Consider the following 21,308-nt stretch of genomic DNA (forward strand, 5'->3'; position numbering starts at 1 on the left):
GACGGGGTCACCTGGCTAATGCCGCCACTGACCTCCCTCTGACACCCATAATCTTATAACCCACTGAAGGCCGGAAGACAAACAGCAAACTGACTGAGTCACTGCTTCAAATGGGAGTCTATTACACTTGTGTCCTGACTGACCAGTTAAAAATAACTGTATGAACAACTGGCTAACAGTTGTTGCAAAGAGTTTTCACATAACTAGAGACTTAAATAGAACAAAAAATTGAACTTTTGTTAGAATAAAGATGAATTCTTGCATTGGAAACTAAATTAAATTGGCTTTAAAAGAAAAATGTTGTAACTGATTAAATGAATGTAAGGGAATTTTGATTAAATTGAACAATTTTATAACTCAAAACTTTTAATAGAAAAGAAGAAAAGAGCTCAACTTTCTCCAAAGAACTGATACATTAAGTGTCTATTTTCTAGTTTCACTTAAGATCGGCAACAACTACAACTTACTGATTTCACCTTCCACATGTTCCTCCTTCAGCAGCTCAACTTGCTTTTATTTTTTGTGTGTAACGCCTTATCGCTGCAACCTTCTCTTTTTTTAAACCACTTTCATGGGATTCTGTCATTTCCTGCCACGTTGTATCAGTTAGGCGGCGTTTACGCCCTGTGACCGAGCCCCCGCTGCCCCTCTGCGTCTGGAATTCCTGCAGGCCTGCAGAGCTTAGCGCTGCCATGCCGGAGGTGCAGGAATAGACACACATGCACACAGAGGAAAACGGTCTGGACTCCACAAAGACCAGATCTACGGCTGCTGCCATCTGCAATCGATTACATTACTTCCTGCTGTATCTCCAGCAGCAGCCTTCCCGCCTTCCATTGGGGCAAAGGCAACACCCAGCAGCTCAGGGCTAATTATACTCTCTCTGTAGGCACGCCGTCACGCAGCGCTGCCTTCGCTTAGGGCACATGTGCCAAAGTCAAGGCCCGGGGGCCGGATCCGGCCCTCCGCGTAATTCTATCCGACCCTCCAGATCATTTTATTTTATTGTTATTAATGGCCCGATGTTATCTTGCGCTTATATCTAACTTGTATAATTTTGACCTAATATATTTTTATGGAGGGTAAAATATTGAAATTGAAATATTACAACCGGGCTGCACGGTGGCGCAGTGGTTGGCGCTCTTGCCTCACAGCGAGACGGCCACGCTTCGACTCCCGGCTGGGGGATTTGGGACCTTTCTGTGTGGAGTTTGCATGTTCTCCCCGTGCATGCGTGGGTTTTCACCGGGGACTCCGGCTTCCTCCCACCGTCCAAAAACATGCTTCATAGGTTAATTGGTGACTCTAAATTGCCCCTAGGTGTGAATGTGAGAGTGAATGGGTGTGATTGAGGCCCTGCGACAGACTGGCGACCTGTCCAGGGTGTACCCCGCCTTCGCCCATCAGTCGCCGGGATAGGCTCCGGCGCCCCCGTGACCCCGAATGGAAGAAGCGGTCAGGAAAATGGATGGATGGAAATATTACATGCTAGCTGTTTTGGCTAATTTAGGATTTTTTTGTTTGTATTTTAGACTGATTTGGAGTTGGGCTAATATTTACACACTAGATGTTTTTGGCTAATTTAGGCTTTTTCCAGTTTTTTAGGCTATTTTGAAGTTTAGCTATTTTTTTCATCTACATGCTTTGGCTAACCTAAGGTTTTTTTTTATTTTTTAGGCTAATTTTCCATTTAGCTAATATTTTATTTTGGCTATCTGCTATTAGTTTCAATTATTTCAGCTATTAGCGTCAGTGTTTTCAGCTATCAGCTTCAGCGTTTTTAATTATCAGTTTCAGCATCTTCAGCTCAGCACTAGCATCTTCAGCGGCCAAATTCAGCTTAAAGCATTCCCACTAGGATTATCCCAGATAATGAAACATATCTAGTTCATAATCATGTTAAAAAGTTACAGTTTTAAAATTATAGTTTTAGAGCGTTCAATAAATCTTTATCCTGTTCGCCCCACGACCTAAAGTGTGTTTTGGATTTTGGCCCCATGTGCGACTGAGTTTGACACCCCTGGTTTAGGGTAAACAAAGCCGAGCACAAATAAAGCTGTTGCTTCAATCTGCAGTAAGCAGCAAGTGACATCTGAAGGATACACAGCCAGCCAGCAGGAAGGAGCAGGGAGGGGATGGCTTATTGATGCCCACAGGAGATACTTAAAGTTTGAAGAATTGGGTCAGTGCTGACCCAAGAACAAAAAGACTCACAACAAAGAAAGTTATGTAAGAACTTCACTTCTGTTTGCTCGGCTTCAGTGTTTTTGACAAATTCTCTGAAAGTGATCAGAGAGCTGAGACGGGTTATTAAACCCTCAGGTTGATAGTGACAGAGGATCAGCAAACTTCCACCTTCCTTCCTCACTCTATGACTCTGCTGGGACTTAGCAATCCATTAACCAGTGTGGTCAGTGAAGCAAAAAAGTGGATTATGTTCCCGTGTTTTTGTGTCTCTAGTTTCCACATGTTTGTTGTAATCAGGGGAAAGTGACCTGTAACTTTAAGACCAACTCCGATCATCTTTTGGTTGATTGTAGGACTTTTAACCCTTTAACCCGAGTTCCAGTGTTTATGTTCTTCGATTTACTGTAATTGTTTAAATTATTTACACGATCAATGTATTAATAATTTTAAAAAAAATTCAGTATGTTAAAGTTTTTGTTTTTAAGCGTCACAAGTTAAAGGGTTAAAACTTCATACATCTCTCAGAGGCTGCAGGAATTAAGTAGATCCTGCTAAAACTAAATTAAATGATTCTTTTTACCCCAAAAACTACAGTAGGAGCCTTCTTTTAAGAACATGGTTCCATGCTCCCTCTGCTTCTGTCTTCTTTTTTATTTTTTCTCTTCTTCTCCCAGACTTTTCTCATTTCACCCCTGCATGAGAAGCATCTGAAAAATGCGCTTTGTGGGACTTGAAAAAGGGAGAGACTCCAACAGCTTATCTGAGTGTCCTCTCCGGAGCGCTGCTCTGTTTTAACACAAGACGTACAAATCAAACCCAGGCGGACTGGACTCCAAACCATTTCAATACGCAGAACTCTCTCTTCCAGATGAGGGATGCGCTGTTTTCCCTATTTTATCTTGAACCCGTTTTATTCTACTTCTTTGCCGATCCTCAGAGTTCATTTTTCTTGTCCTCTGCTATGGAATACTACTGTTTTCGCCTGCCGGTGTAATCCAAACCTCTTGGTACGGATGCCAAGTGAAATAGACGTGCTCTGACATTTTCCTAAAAACATACAGTAAATAAGCCCATGTATTTTTTAACCAAATATACACATAGAAGAGACATTGTTTCTTAGCAGCTTTGAAGACATCCCAGACAGTTTTAACTATTTATATCAACATACATAATTTTTTATGATTTGTCTTTTTTTACTATAACCCCACCAGGAGTAGCATGAAGAGACACGCTGCTTAGCTTATTGTTCTGCTCTTTACTAATATATTTTTTTAATGAATCCAGTTCAATCCCCTGTTAAAAAAACTTAATTTAATAGACTCTTTTCACGTGATGTCACACAAAACAGCAAATTTGCAGAGTGAGGTCCGGTTAAATATTATGTCTATGGTTTAGAACGGCAAAGCTGACAGCTGAAGGCTCTTTAAAGCAATTTTACCTAAGTAATGAAAGGTAACCTAACCAATTGTAACCGAAATTTGTACAATATTTATTTTAAAAAAGGTCTACCTGGTTGTATTAGTTTTCCCCTCTCGGATCAAATGTCAGGAGTCCTGCCTGCAGAATGCTCCACAGCTGCTTCCCCAAATTCCTATGGATGATATTAAACAAGTCGTGGATTATTTCTCTCTGACAACCCGGTCATAGTTATACAGAGGTTAAAGGTATTACATTGAATGCTGCTTGCTTAATTATGAAGGTAACTAGAAATTTTGCATTACCTGTGATAATACTAGTGTGAATACCTTTTGTTGAAAGTAGTCGCTGAAGATGCTGAAGGTTTTTGCTGAAAATGCAAATGATATTTGTAAAATGTTAAATTTGCTAAAATGCTGGAAATTTCGTGAAAGAACTGTGAAAAAGTGCTGAAGTTGACCTAAATTTCTGAAAAATGTGTAGTAAAATTGCTTTAAAATCCCTAATATGTGCCAATTTTGCAAAAAAAAATACTGTGTGTTGCTTAAATATGAGCTAAAGGCCAAATTAGGCCAAAAAACCTCAGTAGATGCTAAATTGGCCAAAAAAAAGCTAGCTTGTTGCTTAAATACTCGCTAAACTCCAAAGTAGCCTAAAATTCCTTAGTAAACTAAATTAGTCAAAAATGTTAGCCTGTTGCTAAAATAGAAGCTAACCCCTAAATTGGCATAAAAAAACCTTAGTAGATAACAGACTAGCCAAAAACGTTAGCATGTTGCTAAAATATTAGCTAAACTCCAAAAGATGAAAACATAGCTCATGAATATTTGTAAAGTCTTGTTGCTAATTTACTTAAAATTCTGAAATTTGAAGACTTTCTTATTCGTTTCCTATGGTCCACATTTTGCTCAAATTTCAAAACCTATAAAGTGTATGAAAACCAAAAATACAAGCAGTAGTGTCCTGAACGAGCTGAATGTTTTGACACCAAGATTGCTGAAATCTCTGAAAGTGTGATTGAGTTTTTACGTGCCAAAAAAACGTATGGAATTCCGAAAGGTTATTTGTTATTATTTACATAAAATTGTGTTAAACAGCATTCAGCTGTCAGTTTTGCCCTTCTAAACCCGAACACCAGGAGTCCTGATTCGCATTTTTGGCCTTGTTGCCATTTTGTCCGGCGTCACCGTTAAAGACAGATTTTTTTCTGTTCAAATTTTGAATTTAGTTACATTTTTAATATTTGTTTGTTTGTTTTTAGTTTGGAGCCAACATAATCCAGTTCCCTCATGGATCCTTAAAAAAGTTAAATTGATTATTATTCTGAAAAAAGTGTGCTTTGAACGGAAAATGTTAATTTTTCTTTTATATATTTTTTATAAGTTCTCAATTTTATTTTTTTACTATTTTTGGGGGTAAAAAGTTTTAAAATTAACATTAAAAAGGAATTTAAATTTACACAATTGCCTGATTTAAAGTTTGCATTTAGCATGGTACTTAAACCTGAAAAAAAAAACTAGTCAGAAAAATGGACGAAAAAATAAACAAGGAAAAATAACTAAAAATCTGAATGTGAATTCTAAATCCCTCACTGCTTTTTTTGTCTAGGAAAACTTGTCTAGTACCAACATTTTAAACGTAAAACAAATAAATTCTTAAGGAGACAAAGAAAGCTGACAGTCGTCTGCATAACAATGTGTAAAACTGTATTCCTAAAAATAAAACTAAGTGGAAGCAGACAGACTATAAACATGGGCTCTGAAATAGAGCTTTGAGGAACTCCTTATAAAAGCAGAATTTAGACTCATCCAAGCTAAAGCCCAAAATTTGGTTCATCATTCTTTTTTTTGGTTAAAAAATTAAAAATGAAAGGAGAGTTGGGTTACCAAAAACCTGAAAAACTGGAAACTGAAGGTGTAATAGATGATAAAAGCCTGGGTGTGTGAAGTGGATCTAATACCCTCACACGGTCTCCCAGGTGGTCCCTGAAAACGACTGCCGTCATTTCCGAAGGGTTGGGAAATTCCATGCCCCACTATTCCCGTCTATTTGTGTCTGTGACCTCAGCTGTCGACCGTCGTCCCCGTCCTGAAGCAGAGGCGCAGAAGCATCCGCGGAGGCCTCGTCCTCTGCGTCTGAGGCTGAATCTAAAGATGGACATTCTCGATTCTGCTCCTGTTGCTGTTCTTAACACTTCTGTCCCACCTCTGCTTCATTCTGCTACCAGATCACTTCCCACCACACCCTCCTCTGGCTGAGTGCTCTGTTCTCTCTGGAGAAGTATTTACTTGCACAAGGGAGCCTCCTGTAATTGTCACTGGGATTTAGTGCTGGTTCCCTCCATTTGTTCGTTCTCTTATGTGTGAAAACGATACCCCCCCCCCCCACACACACACACATTATTTTGCTGCAGAAAAGCACTGAGGTTACAGCTGATGATGGAGCACTTAGCATAATAACTACAACAACAAGCAGAACCCCTCATTTCCTTTTAATGTCACCAGTTTTGCACCACCAGCCTGCCGAAAACAACTCCAGCTCCACACCCAAGAGGCCCCAGCACTGGGAGCAAGGGAAACGAGGGCCACCCAAATTCCAGCACAAACATTCACACAAAGCCTGGTACATGCACACATTTGTTCTTCTGTTTGTGGGCCTTTGAACATCCAGTTAACAGGTGTTTTCACTACATCCCTGTCTATAGTCATGTTCCATTTCCTTTCTGCTGCTGTTAAATAATTCTTCTAAGTAAAAAATGTGTATTTTGTTTGTAATGATATTGCCATTTGAAGCAACTGAAATGGTGTTTTCATGTGTGGACATCACATTGTGAATCCTCTTTTTTTCATGATATTTTTCTGTAGTTATTCAAGTTAAAAGCTGGTCAATCATACGATCAAGATATATTGCAATATCGACATTTTGGCACTCCCCTAACGTATCGTATTGACAGGTTCTTGTCAGAACACACCCATAATCACTGTTTACTGATGTCGCATGGCTCCAGCATGGGGTTTGTATCGTGGAAAAATTATGATTGAATTTTCTTTTATTTTGTTGGAGCCAGAAGTAAGCCATTTTTTTGGTGACATCACACTCACTCTGTCCAGTTATCATATACAGTCAACGTAATTTTCTTTCTCACAGTTTTTTTCTGTTCATTTGACTAAAAAAGGTTGTGCTGTACTAAGCTTAATGACCTAAATTACACAGTTAAGGAGTTTTTTTATTTAAAACATTTACTATAAAACAGGGGTGTTTATCTTTCCCTCTCACACGATTCGATACCCATCTCGATACATGGTCCACGAATCGATACATAAGGATTCAACTAACATTTTGGCGCTACGATACAGTCCGATTCTTTTAACAAAAATGCTAAAATCGAGATATTTCTTATTCATACGGCATTTAAAGCTATAAATAATAATTCACGGCATTTGACGGAGAGATTTATTTCAGTATTGACTAAAAAGAAGCAAGCTTATGATTGGACATCTTTTTGTTTGCATCGCATGAACATGAAAAGACAAAGATGGTAGAAAAATAAACATGAAGAGAAACTGCAGTTTTTCAGAAATCCCTTATTTACATCTTGATTGATTTGAACATAATCTCGTTCATTGTTTTAAAAAACACTCAATCAATTTTTGATACACATCTATTTTTTACATCCCTAACCGATGCTTCTGTTACTCCCTTCTGCCCAATCCATTTTTCAATACGTGTCTAATATCGTTTACATCCCTACTATAAAATCATCTGTTGCTTATTCCAAAAACGTTTGATTATCAGTTATTTTTAAATGGAAGTTTACTGAAATAAAGGTGAGGTCAAAGTGTCTCTGATGGCGTTAACTCAGCATAACTCCGTGGGAAGACGCGGTGTGGAACGCCGCCTTGCCTCTCAGCTCAACTCAAGTCTTATCACAGTTGCTCAGAAGCTTCGATGTGACATTTATAAACTGCAGGTATCCGTGGCCATAACACATCCCAGAACCCCACTTCCACCGTCTGGGAATGTGAATGAGCTCCATCCCACTCACGCCTGCGTGCAAACACACTCAGAGCTTTGTTTCCCTGCGTTAAGTAGCTCTGGACTCCGTTCGCCCCTTCTGAGCGAGCGGGGTGTCATTTTTAAGTCGGGCCTGCACTAATACCACACTGTCAGCATGTTGGGCAGCCATCGGGGGCTTGAATGAACCTTGGTGTTTGTGTATTCATGTGGGTAATCCTCGCAGAGTTTAACAGTTAACAAGGGAGCAGCTCACAGGCTTTCCGTCGGGGTTTCTCCGGTGTAAAACCGTTGCCATGACGTTAACGTTTTCACAATGCGCTGCTGCTTTTTACTACCTAGTTTATAAACCAAATTTATTAGAGTTTGGTGTGGAAAAAAAAGTTGTGTGCATCCAGTTGGACCAACTAAAAATATAATAAAATACTAAAACATACCTTTTTTTGTTTTCTTTTTTCATCTTTTTCTTGTAAAAATAAGTGATGTTAGTTTTCATTTTTCTTAAGAGTATACATTTTCATGTAAGTGACTGTTTTACATCGGAAAAACAGTTTGGAGAACAATACTCGGCTTCGCCTTAGTGTTGCTGAGGATCATTGACAATAAATAGATGCAATTATGATCCATCCACTGAGAATGTTCTGCTCTCTTACAGTTTAAGGATGTGTTTTTTTTTCTTCTGTGGCTTTGGTGAGAAAACTTTCTTGATTGCTGCACTCTGAATCCACGGCTCTTAGCTGCCTGGAATGTCCAGATAAAGTTATTCTATTCACAGCATTTAACACTAAACGGATCTGATTTCGATCTCCTATATCCAGATGTTTTGTGTTGTCACAGCTGTTCATGAGCTCTGAATTTTGAGGCTTTAAGGCAAAAAAATGTGTTTTGTTTGTATATAAAAAAGGGGCTTTACTACATTTATGATATAGATGTGCTACCCCTACACGAGGTCGAGCTACACTGATAAAAGAGGGTAGTTGTGGTCATGATTAGGGCTTCTGTGGAGAGATGGGAGGAGGGAGGCTGCTCTGGAATTTGAAGAATGACAGTTTGTTTAATCTTGACGTGGGATAAATTATTGGCAGGAAAGGGAATCCTGCTGAGTAAATCTGGCCCATCTTTTACCACGAAAGCCTGAAAAGTTCAATCCGTGCAGGTTTACTGCTGTCACAGGTTTATTGGGTTTGATTAGAGACGAATATCTTCTTAATTCTGAGAGGATTTTACTCAAAAGTAATCCAGAGAGGCTTAGAAGTGATCAAGTTAAGATCTATATCATCTCAGATTTAACTGGTGATGAATAGAGCATGAATAGAAACCACAAATGGTACTTTAAATATTTTCTTAAAAGAGTTTGGAAAATTCATGCCTATGAGTCTATAAAGATGTTAATTTAGTCAGCAATGTATGTTTATGTCAACTGAGTGTTAGCATTAGCCATCCTATAGGAAATTCCATGAAACGTTAGCATCAAGCTAGCAGATTTTAGCTTTATGTGCTAAATCAATGTATATTTTTATGAATCAATTATTGATCTTTTAAGCTTAAATCAATACAAATCGGTTTATTAACCAAGCCCTAGTGATGAAACAGAGTTTTAAAAGTCAGCAATCAAATCAAAGGGCTTCCATTATGACATTATGGATCGGTTGCTTTAAGGTAAACTTCTGGCAAACCTCTTGGGTGACACAGCTTTATGACACTGCATGGTGGTCGGGGGACAGTACCTCTGCCATTTAAAGTTCTGGAGCCATGTACGGCTCCTCTATCCCTCTATTGTGGTTCTTTGGTTTTAAAAAGTATTATAACTTGAATAAATATTAAAATATAAGCTCAAATTCTTGTATTCTGCTGCACAACAGTGTCTAGTTGTTTCTCAGTGGTACCGCAGCAGCCAAAAAAAAAAAAACAACACAGCTATTTCCACAAAGTCTCATCCCCTCCAGTCTACTCCCATCTCTCACATCAGTCTGGTGCAGCTCCATGTCACAGTAAACCTCCTGATCTACATTCGGTGACAAAAGTGATTCTGACAATCAGCTTTATAGAACACTACCTGGACATGAGGCTGAGGCAACGTTACAAAGCATATAATTGCATTTACCTGTATAGATTTAAAAAAAAAAATCTTTATTCTACACCAATGTTCAAATGTTTATTTTTTCATAATAACAAGAGAAAAAGGATGAAGTCATGATGGTGGAAAATGCATGTTTGACTTGGTTTTCTAACATTTTTAATTCAAGTTAAACTGCTGGAGGAAATACAGAGTGTAGTGAAGTTAATGTTGCTATTTATAATACTTTTGCAATTCAATTTTTGCCTCATGTTGACCAAATTTCCACAAAAACATTGTGTTTTTTCTGAATGTTGAGGTGAAACTTTACGGCTCTCATTGGATTTTGGGTAGAAAGGAACTGAAACTTTTTAGCTGTAAAGGTTGCAGAACTCTGCTCTAGACATCACACTGGGGTGCTGGTCCCTCTTTTCCAGAAGGGGGGTTGTAGAGAGCTCCAACTACAGAGGAATCACACTACTCAGTCCACTCCAGAAAACAGGAGAGGAGAATTTGGCCAACAGTCTGATTCAGCAGCAACAGTACAGTTAGTCAGGGTTGTAGAACAGGAATCAGCTCCACAGCTTCCTCAGTGTGCTTGAGGGCTCATGTCCATCCACTCAATGTTTTATGGATTTTGAAACAGGTTTTAAGTCTTGATGCCAATGTTTTTGTGAAGGAGGTGATATGGAAAAATGGGGTCCAGCAGTACTCCATACTAATAGGACACACACACCGGGCAGGCTTGAAACCACTTTTAGCATACGGTGTTCACACTGGACAAACAGGGAGCGGATTCTTCTTCTTCTGTTTCTAATGTTTACTAGCAAATGCCTGTCAGCTACAGTTGGAGGGGGCTTGGTGCAAAGTGTTGAAGCAAATCTCACAAATCTTGCTCCAGACTTTTGAACGTGGAAGCCCAAAACTCGCATTTCAGTGTGTTTACTTAGACTTTGCATTAGAAATCAGTGAACGTAGCTTAAGAGCCATCTGTTCTTTCTACATCTGTTCTTTCTACAACCAGAGCATGAATTCTGTTCGCCTGCATCATCCCTGCATTTTTGCGTTAGTTTCATTGAACCAGAACCTTCAGAGTGAACGTGGCAGTTCACAGTTAAGAAGCAATAAAAAAATGAGAATTAGTTCCTCTAAGTCTGAGGCCCTTTGAGGCTGGTTGCCCTCTCCGGGTAGGTGGGCTCCTTCTCTAAGTTTAGGAGTTTAAGTATCTTTGGGTTTTGTTCAACAGGGATGGAAGGATGGAGCATTATATTGACATATCAGTGCAGTGACTTCATTTTTGATGTATTGGTCCGTTTAGAGAAGAAGGAGATGAGCCAGAGAAGCACATTTCTCAGTTTACTGGTAAATATACTGTATGTTCCAACCCTCACCTGGTCATGAACTGAGTCGTTCACAAAAGGATAAAAGCTTAGATACAAACGGCTGAAAGAAGTTTCCTCTGCAGGGTGGTGGGCATGCCTTGGAGCTCAGTTATCCAGTAGGGCGGCATTTTCTATACTCATCAAGAGAGTCCAGCTGAGATGCAGCATACCTCCCTGGAGATGTATTTAATGCATCTTCCATCAGGAGAAGATTCTAGAAGAGATTATGTCTCTTGGCTTGGCATGAGAGCGCTTTGAGGTTCACACCAGTCCATCCAGCCATTCTAGGTATTAAAAAAACACCTCCATGATTCTGACAGTGTCCCTGTCATCCAACTGCAGACTCACAGTTGAAAGAGAAAGAAACGTTAAGTCAGAGATAATGAAAGGTTCTGATTGGTCAGGGCCCAGGTATACCTGTATGTGTGTGGAGATTTAGGTCCACATGAAGAGATGAAAAGAAAGACTGAACACGAAAGAGAGTTCAGGCTGATCTGTACAATAATTATAAGGCTTTGGTCTCATTGAACACTTGTATTCTGCGGTTACTTAGCAACGTGGACTAATGGTGGTGGTGCTTTGATTAGAGACCATCATAATCAGTCAGAGCAGGTCTCTTGAAGAGCGTGGCCTGATCCGTCTCCCTACTCAGAGCCAGTAATATGAATGCACTGTGTATATAAAGACTGTGGAACACGACGGCTCCAACATTTGTGACTAATTCTAATAGATTTAAAAATTAAACACTGAAAAAGCTTAATGTATCAATGAAAAAAACATTTCATGCTGAGATAAACGCACGCCGCGAGTGCCCCCCCTGCCTTTCAGCAGCAAATGGACAGCAGGACAAAAAGTGACCCTTGAACACAATGGTGTTAAAAGCAATACAGTTGACACTGTGGGTGCACTTAACACTTTGTGTTAGATAAAAAAATGTGAGGCACAGCCGGAACCAGTGCAAAGTGTTACTGTGGAGAAAGCTCCAACTGAGAGGGTTTGTACTCCCACTGCTGCCCCCAGAACCGACTCTGGATAAGTAGAAGAGAGATGGATGGATGGACCTTCTTTTAACTAAACTTCTTGCCTTTTTTAGGCAAAAACAGATTTTCTCATTGTTTTTTTATTTTTTGTAAAAATAGAGTTTTGATAATAAAAGTTCCACCTTTGTTTTGTTTAAATCAATAGTTGAAAAGTTGGTTTTGAAATGGAGAGTTTAACAATAAATCAGGAGTTAATTGTATTGCTTAGAATTATAAATTGAATTAAACTGTTCAACTAAATCAAATCGATTCCACATTTTGGCAGTGATACGTTCAGATGGAAACATTTCATTGCCTAAAAACAGACGTGTAGATATGGAAGCAATCAGGCGTTACACAACCCGTGGAGGGGGGGTGGAAGGAAAAGCCAGGATCACAGAAGAGAAGAGGTGATTTAGTGAAGCAATAGTGAGCTACAGCAAAGACAGACCTTTTACAGTTTGATTGGTCCTCCTGTGCTTTGCCAGCATTGCATCCTGGGTAAACATGGTCCAGCAGTTAGTTGCTGTGGTGACGGAGGAAGCAGCTGCTGCCAAAAGGCCTAAAGGTGGCAGATGGACACACACGTCTCTGTCCACAATCACACGTCCCACTAAAAGGTTTTCTAAGAAAGAGAATATTTACAATTTTACACTAAAACCAAGACTTAGGTTCAATTTAAACACAATTTCCATCATCACCAGCTGGATCGGAAGCAGCTCTGAAGTGAAGTTTTGGTGAAGCTGCAGGAATATCATTGATGAGAGGATTTCTGTTTCCTGATGGACTCTGAGCACACTCGGCTACTGTTATCAAATGAAAACTCTTGTATACAAAAGCAGTCATTGCACCATCAAAGCAGTGGTCCCCAACCTTTTTCAGGCCTTGGTTTAAATAAGACAATATTTTCATGAACTGCTCCAAACAGAGCCAAAGTTGGCATTTTTAAGCTTCCAATTTCTGAAAATCTATTTCCAAGATCAAATACTACAACAAGAAATGTAGTTTTAAAAAGTCTAAAAATATTATTAGCTGTTTTTTATTCAGATAATGATGATTCAATGAAACAAAGTTGTGGATTTGTAGAAGTCATTTCTGATGTAAAAAAAAACCTTAAAGGAAACATTACATGTTTTTTTTCCTCCATAGAATGTAAATGTAACTCTCAGTTCAGGCTCCAGTTATCTTTCAGGATCAAAAGAGGATCATGAAAGGATCATTTTCTGTGCTAAAGTTTCTAAACATAATTCTGCCTTGCTGTAGGAAAATTTTTAAATCCCCTTTTTACAAGTTTCCACAGATCAACAACTTTATTTGATTAAATCTTCATTCTCCGACTAATGTTTACGGCTAGTTTAAACTTTGTGATGAAGATTTTCCCTTTAATATCAAAGTAGAGGCCAACAACCAGACGCCAGCTTCAGCTATTCGACTTCTAAGGTCTGATGGATCAATAAAGGAAAATAAAATGAGAATCACCATTAAACTGGTATTTTCTAAATATAATGTGCACTCGAATCCACAGTTTCTCCGACTTTATTTTCTGCATGTGAAACAGTCGAGAGTCTGTCGCCACGTGTTAGCCACAGCGGCTTCTGCTACATGAGAACAACAGTCTCTAACTCTGTTTGTGCCAGTTTTGGCTGTAAATTGCAGCTTTATAGTTCTCTGAAGTCGAAGGCTCTGATTCGGTTTTTCCCCTAAAAAACTTTCCAAATACATTTTATTGTTTGGCTTTTCGTTAGCTTTGGGCTGCTAGCTTAGCAATCCAGCTAGCCGCTTTTAGTCACGTGACCAAGATGAACATTGTTTTCCAGAATAAAACTTCTTTCAGGATCAGAAAATAAACTAAACAGAATAAATCTAAGTTAGAGCATGTATGTCTTTTTTCTGTCTGTCCGGTCCCAAGTGGCCATGGCCCAGGGGGTAGGGGACCACTGACCTAAAGAATGTGACTCATTTAATTTATTTTTTCCAGTTTAAGATTGGTGTTAATCAAAGCTTCTGTTGATGACTTCTGTCACAATATTTGTTCAGTTATTTCAACATTTATCCTGAATTAATTAAAGAAAGTACACTTTTTTTTTTGATTCAGTAAGAATGTACACACGTTAACCCTCATGCTATTTTATGGGGTCTAGATGACCCCACCCTTACATTGATGTGTGATCCCTCCCATGACAAAGGTGGACAGGGCTTAATGTCTTCCACAGACACCAGTGAAGATAAAAATCTATGGAAAAAAAGTTCAGTGGTCTGTCTTGTGGGGTCCAGATGACCCCACTTTTGATGTAAAAAAGCCTAGGATAGCACAAGGGTTACACAATTTTTTGATGTTCTTCAGCTGCTCGTTTGTTGAATACTTGTCAATATTTTTGATTTAAAAGAAGGAAAGTTGTGGCCCAGAAACTGACCTCCTCTGCACTGGTTTTAACATTATTTATTCAAACAGATCAAATCAATGTCAACCCAATAAAACCTGTCTGTTCTATTTTAGTAAGACTTTCAGGTTGTGTTCAGTTTTTGTGCGATGAGATTCATTTTGATCAGAAATTCAGCATTTCTGTTTGTCACAGTGCTTAATCTTGACTTTTAAGTAGGTAATACCAGAGAGCTGAGGTCACTAACTCCATAATGCAGCATAACTGCTTGTGCTTCTAGGCAGTATAGTGTGTCTTTAATATTTATGGTGGGTTCCATTGCATTGTTTGCATTTGTCCAGAGGGACTTTTGGTGTTCTGCAAATGCTCTTATGTTACATCTGACAGGCATCAGGTCTGCATGGAACTGACTTAAAGCACGAACAGGAAGAATAATCAATCATCCATGCTGAAGGCTGAACATGTGTCTCAGTATCTGGGCAGATCACGTCGTTTGAACTGAGGAACTCATTCATCATCTGCTCTACTTTCAACTGTTTCACTCTGACTGAACCTGGACTGTCTTTTATTTACATTTTCTTAATCCAGTAAAGTAAGCAGCGTTTGGTGCTTCTGATAATTGTGTGTTAGCACAAAACTGAAGCTAATTCCTGAGGTGAAAGATGACACCTAAAAGCTGGTCTGAACCATTTGGTGAAAACTGAGCCCCTTTTGTTGGGGATGAGTGAACTTCAGAGGAGTGAACCTGTTTTCTGTTCTCTACTGAAAAGGAGTTTACCCTTCAAAAGCCGATCCTTTCTGCTCAAGTGTTGGAGACAAACTCCACGTTTTTAGCTTCTGGCCGGTGTTCATGCCGTTTCCCTTATCTACAAAAGAAAAAGACAATGACGTCAACTTTATTAGCTGTGTTTGGCTATTTTAACTCATGATGTCAGACTTCAGTCATGCTTTCTATCAGATTCCACTTGTTGCTTTGACTAATGACATTCAGATTAAACCTATTGAAACCTAAGAAAGAATCAGTTCAGAGATTGACTGAGACTCTTTAACAAGATCTACTCTTGAGATATAACTTCTTTAAGGTTTCATTGTAACAAATTTGGTGTTTGATTTATGTCCAAAAAAGCCTGACATATTCATATGATTATCATGTTTCGGTAAAGTTCATAAACAGTTGTCTCTTCTAAGGTTGTATTGGTGCAGGGGGTCAGTCGAAATCCAGCTTTGGTTACTAGTCTGGTCTGGTTCGATGACCTTAACATGGCTTAAAATACCAGCCTGGGTGTTGAAGAATGGGTCAAATATGTCCTAAGCCCTCAAATTTCTATCATGCAGATGATAAAATACAATTAGTAATGGAATAAATATTATATTTTATTGACTTACTATTATTCTTCAGATGGACAGCTATTTGCTCTCTCCAAACAGGAACTCCACGAAGCCAAAATCCCCAAAGACTTCTATAGAGAAATTAACAGTGCAAGTTATTGAAGAAAGAAGTAAATGTTCTTCTAACTATAAACTGACCAATCAGAAGCCTCGATAAAGTATGTGGTCTCTTGTCAAGCGTTTGAAACCTTTGATTGACAGATTCTCCTGAGCCTGTGTTCACGTGGTGAGGAGTGTGGACCTCCAACAAGCTAACTCCTGATTGGGGAGAGTGGTTGCCATAGAAATCTTGACTCAGACCAACTCAGACCAATCACCGACGTTGTCTGGTTCCAACATGGCGGCATACATATCAAGTTAAAGATGGCGACTGAATCGTCATTTCATCTGAGCCAGAAATAAATCATTTTCAATGGGTGATGATGTCACACTCCAAAGTTCTCTTATGCAGGCAACGGTGACAGCTACTTCCTGATTTCCCTCAGACATGTTTTTTTTAAAGAAGAAACACAGGTATTTTTTTCAGCTAAAAAAACAGCACCAGTAATACAACATCATCAAAAAGGGTTCTTGCAAAAGTTTGAAAGAAACACTGATTTTATTTTTTCTTCTGAACAGATCGTGAGGACCAATCCATCCTTTGCACGTAAGTGATCCAACTCTTTCTTTTATCTTTCACTCTTTGCTAATACTGAATCTGTGTGTCCAAGCTTGAATAGGTTTACCAAAGTGTTTTTAACAAATTAGTCACACATAGACCTAAAACAGCAAATAAGAGCACAAGATGAAGCTCATAACTCTTGGTTTTCCAGTTTCATTTATTTCTACAAAGTGAGTATTTTTCCAAATCGTTCAGGGTTTCTTCTCTTGCTAAGTCGACTGGCCCGCTTCTTGGGTTTTATTTTAAGAGTAGTTTCAAATAACTTTTTGCGGCTCTTGGCCTGTCTAGTGGCTCTACCCAAAACTGAGGGAGTTATGAGTGTGGTTTTCAGGCCAGCCCCCATCTGCTGTGGCAGAAAGTCATTAAGTGGCGTTCTCTGTCAGCGTGGCACGGGTTCCATGCTGCAAGCAAACAGACAAGCAGAGCAATCTGTCGTAAACACTGAAAATACACTCCTGTTTGGTGAGGCTAACACACAATACAACGAAAATTCATTCAAATATTTTTTTTCTTGTTTTGTTTTGATAAACTGGACTATTTCATTTGTTTCGTGTCTTTTTTCAAAACTATAAAAGCGCAATCATCAAAAAACATCAGCTAGTTAACAAGTTAATAAAAATGACGGATCCTCAAAAGATTATTCATTATGTGTCCTTTTCAATGTTTGATGTCATTTCTGAAAGCTTTGAAGTCATTATTCTTCCAGTTTTTAGTGACTGTAACTGAAACAGAGATTTAGAAAAGTCATTTTTATCAGAATTTTTCTGTATTTTACAAAATGAAAAAGTTCTCTCATTCATCCAAACAAAATGGGATTGTATACTTTCTGTATACTTTCTGTTTGGGAGGACATTTGTCCTCCTGACCCCTCCCCCGCGGGAATGGTGAGTTGCAGGTGGGAGCCATTTGGTGGTTTAACCTCCCCCCAGTTCACTCGATTAAATACCTACTCCTGTCATCTTCTGATGTATTTGCTAAGCTCTCACACTCTTCTTCTAATTACCGTATTTTCCAGACTATAAGTCGCTCCGGAGTATAAGTCGCACTTTTAAGAGAAAGTCCAACATTTATGAACAAATTCAAAAAGCCCAACGTAATGTTGCATTTAACATCGAACGCATGCATCAAATTAGAATCCGCTGCCTCTTCTGACATGCTTCAAATTTAATGCTCAATGCTTGTCCAAAGAGAGCAGCCTTCTTTGTCTTGTTCTTACAGCGATCGTTACCTTCTAGCCTGCAGGAGCTGCATCTAAAAGATGGTGTTTTAGCTGCTCTTCTGTCTGTTTGTAACCCAGTTTGATGGCTTGCTGTCCCGCATTAGTGCAAGGAGAGAAAAATAAAAACAATCATAATAATGCCACGATGAAAATAAGAAAAACATCATAACGTTTACGAGGAGAACTATCACATTCTCAGCCATGTTTGTTTTGGACGGCACTTCTTCTGTCAACAGTAATTACTAATACACAAACCTACAGTGTCCTCTAGTGGTTGTTAGTAGGAAACAACAGCTAAGAGGCAACTGATTGTTTGTGGGAAAATAACAAATATATGAGCCTATTTATGTTTTTATAAAAATTGCAAATAAGTCGCTCCTGAGTATAAGACGCACCCCTGGCTAAAAAAAGAAACTTTTAGTCAGGAAAATACGGTAGTATTATGCCATTTTTAAACAAAATAAAAAAAACTCTCATTTTCCAGGACATAGTTTCTGCAGTGTGCCAGGAGTTTATTAGAAATTCACTTCTGAGTTGGGGGAGGGATTCTCGGTGCAGAGCAACCCCGACCCCCCTTCCCCTCCCCATTACTGGGAGCTTTTAAACTCCATTCTTTTCAAAGTGGGTCTTTACAGGCTGATTTAAATCTCTCAATGATTTACTTTGAATGCAGCACAATTTTGGACCGAAAAATTGACAATTTAGGAACCTAAATGTGATTTTTTTTTTAATTGACTTATTAACTTTACTTTTATACTACATTAAAAAAAATGCATTCATTGTGTCCTTTAGGTTTTTTTATTGTTGGATTTGAGATCCCTTCATAAAATAAATCAAAATAGCAATGTTTGAATTAAACTGATTTTTATAGAGTACAACAAAGTGGTTAAAGTGTGAGTTCCACTTTTTAGGTGAAAGCTTAGTAACTCTGAGCCACAGTTTAGTGAAGGAACCTCCTCTGTGGACAAAGATTTTGGAAGTAGAACAAGTGGTCTGTGTTTTGAATGGTCAACACCTAACTGACCCATTTTCCTTTGTGTTCATATTCTGCTCTCGAGAAATAATCCAGAAGCTTCTTGTTGAAGTGCTGCTGTACTAATAAGCAGCTAGGCTAAAGCCACCGGCATGTCTTCATGCACTTTGACTGGTTCCTGCTGTTGGTTGGTGTTTTCTGAGCTCGGGGACCTAGCTGTGGGAAATGTGGAAAGTCCGCCTGAACACAGCTATCATTACAGAAATGCTGGTCTGGAAAACTCACCACACCACAGCATTCTTCAGAGAAACTCACCAACAAACAAACAGAAATAAACAACAGCTAGCCGGATGGATACTCACTCCTTTTGTCTCCCATCTCTGCGTCTGACGTCTTCTGCGTCAGCCGTAACTGTCTTAACCACAAGCGTGTCAAATGAGAGTTATTTTGGTTTCCCTCTGATGTTTCTGCACCTCGCTAAACTGTAGACAAATGACCCAGATTACGTCTTGTAATGTGGTTTAGCCTTGCAACCTGAAGCTTTGTTTCACTCCAGGAACAAAACATTTTATTTCCTCTTCACTCTCCACTCAGCTGATGTCCAAACTCTCCTTTTCAGAGGTGAATCAGGAGCTGGCAAGACCGAGAACACCAAGAAGGTCATTCAGTACCTGGCCCACGTTGCCTCCTCACACAAAGGACGCAAAGACCACAACATTCCTGTGAGCTACACCGCCTGCAGCCACTCCACTTTGTCCCTGCCCAATTATGGACCACTCGTTTATTTTTCTTACACCTCTCCTCTTTACCCTCTGAGGGGCAGATTTATTGCCTAAAGCAAATTAGTGAATGGTCGCACATCGTAAATACAGCCAGGGGGGACGGTCTGGTTTGGTGGGGGACCTTCCTGCAAACACTTCTAGAGGGTTTCAGTTACAAGTAGTCTATTAGGACCAATGTTAATGAGCGTTAATCTCACTAAAGCCTTAATCACATGCACCCCTGGGGGGGGTTTACCCCTACGGGTGCCATTGGTTTTTGGGTTGTCCAGGCTCGTGGAAGGTCGTAGAGAGGAACAGCCGCATCTTAAGGGGGGTGCAGGTATGTCTTGAAGTTCCCTTGGGGCTTAAGGGACATCATAAAAATGGAACGTACCATTGTAATGTGTGCATCATTAGTAAGCTATAGCCTCATTTCCACTGAGCCGTCCGGTCTGGTACTTTGAGCATTTCCATTGTAATGTATTGTCTGCTTGCTCAGCTGTTGGACAGGACAAGTTAAAAAAAAAAAAAAGAAAAGAAAACACCAATATAGCTCTTATTTAAGCTAACATTTTCAATGGCGGTATGCTTCTTAGCAATCTTCTTTCAAACAAATTAAATTCCTGTTATACACGATATACCAGAAATAAAGCAAGAAAAAGACGAGCTGCTAGATGACCTCCATTGTTGTTGCTTTTCTAGTCGTCGCACTACAATGACATGCTAGCGGTCTACACCACGCATGCGCCATGAAAACAAACCGCTCAGTGGAAGCGAGGATTAACTGAGTAGAAACACTCGCCAGAATTAACTGGACCGTACCGGACCACTCAGTGGAAATGAGGCTTACGAGTACTGGTTCCTTACTGACCGCTCACAAATGCTGCATACACAGTGTGCAGGTTATTCATGTCCATGGGACGCCCACACAAGCTACACTCTGATTGTGTAATTTCCCAATTTCTAACAGTTGGGGTACAAGCACGAACACGTGCACTTATCACATAAGCAGCACTAACAGGCTCCTTGTCCAACACATTCTTGTCACATATTGACGTTAGGTTGAGGACCCCTCTATGTCACTGTTTGGCGTTTTGGGTGTCAGCAACTCCTCGTTTTTTGACCCTCTGGCTGTTTGTAAAATCAAGGGACCTGGTACCAGATGCGGTACCGGATGTGGACTGATCCCCGGGACGCGTCCGGTACCCAAACTTGGTACCCTGACCGGGCACTGGACGTAGTACCGGACCCAAACCGGTACCAGACACAGTACCAGGCGTGAACCGGGCCTGAGCCGGTACCATTACTGGGTTAGGGTACCGGTGCGCTCTGTGTCCTGGTCTCCCGCAGTATCCCCCTTTAAGAGCAGTTGTGGTTAAGGCTTTAATGAACTCACTGATGTAAAGCTATGATGGTTTAGTTTCATGTTTGCTGAATTTTTCTTTGCTTTTTTCTAAAAGAGAAAGTGTAAGATTAGTGTAATCCAGAGCAGGGATAGGCAACTCCAGGCCTCGAAGCTGCAGTGTCTGAATGATTTCCAGATATCCAAGCCCTACTTATGACTGATTACCTGCTTCAGGTGTATCCAGCCAATCAGAACATGCCAAAACATGCAGGAATGTGGCCCTCGAGGCCTGGAGTTGCCTATCCCTGATTTAGAGGGATTTTCTAAAGTTTCAAACTTCTTATGTTCTCTAATGTTCTTCTGTTGTTCTGAAGCCCAGCAGTAGTGTAGTGAAAGCTTCCTGACAGTTGGTCATCTCTAACCTTTGCCCCCCTCCCTGCACAAGTGTAGATGGGGGGGGTTCTGTTTCCTGTGGCTTGTGTCTGACACACGCGCTTCAGGTTTT

The 21,308-nt window shown here is 39.7% G+C and overlaps 1 protein-coding gene across 4 annotated transcripts in view; it reads left to right on the forward strand.

The window, feature by feature from the left end:
- The window catches only part of LOC112146111 (myosin-10), a 69,372-nt gene that overhangs the window by 24,793 nt on the left and 23,271 nt on the right, over positions 1–21,308 (forward strand). For all 4 annotated transcript variants that reach the window (XM_024271767.2, XM_024271768.2, XM_024271769.1 and 1 more), the window contains 2 exons: positions 16,463–16,490; positions 19,317–19,419. In XM_024271767.2, the coding sequence (XP_024127535.1) occupies positions 16,463–16,490; positions 19,317–19,419 (131 nt within the window). The remainder of the gene's footprint in view (positions 1–16,462; positions 16,491–19,316; positions 19,420–21,308) is intronic.

The sequence above is a fragment of the Oryzias melastigma genome, linkage group LG8 (genome assembly GCF_002922805.2).
Source record: "Oryzias melastigma strain HK-1 linkage group LG8, ASM292280v2, whole genome shotgun sequence".
Classification (NCBI taxonomy): domain Eukaryota; kingdom Metazoa; phylum Chordata; class Actinopteri; order Beloniformes; family Adrianichthyidae; genus Oryzias; species Oryzias melastigma.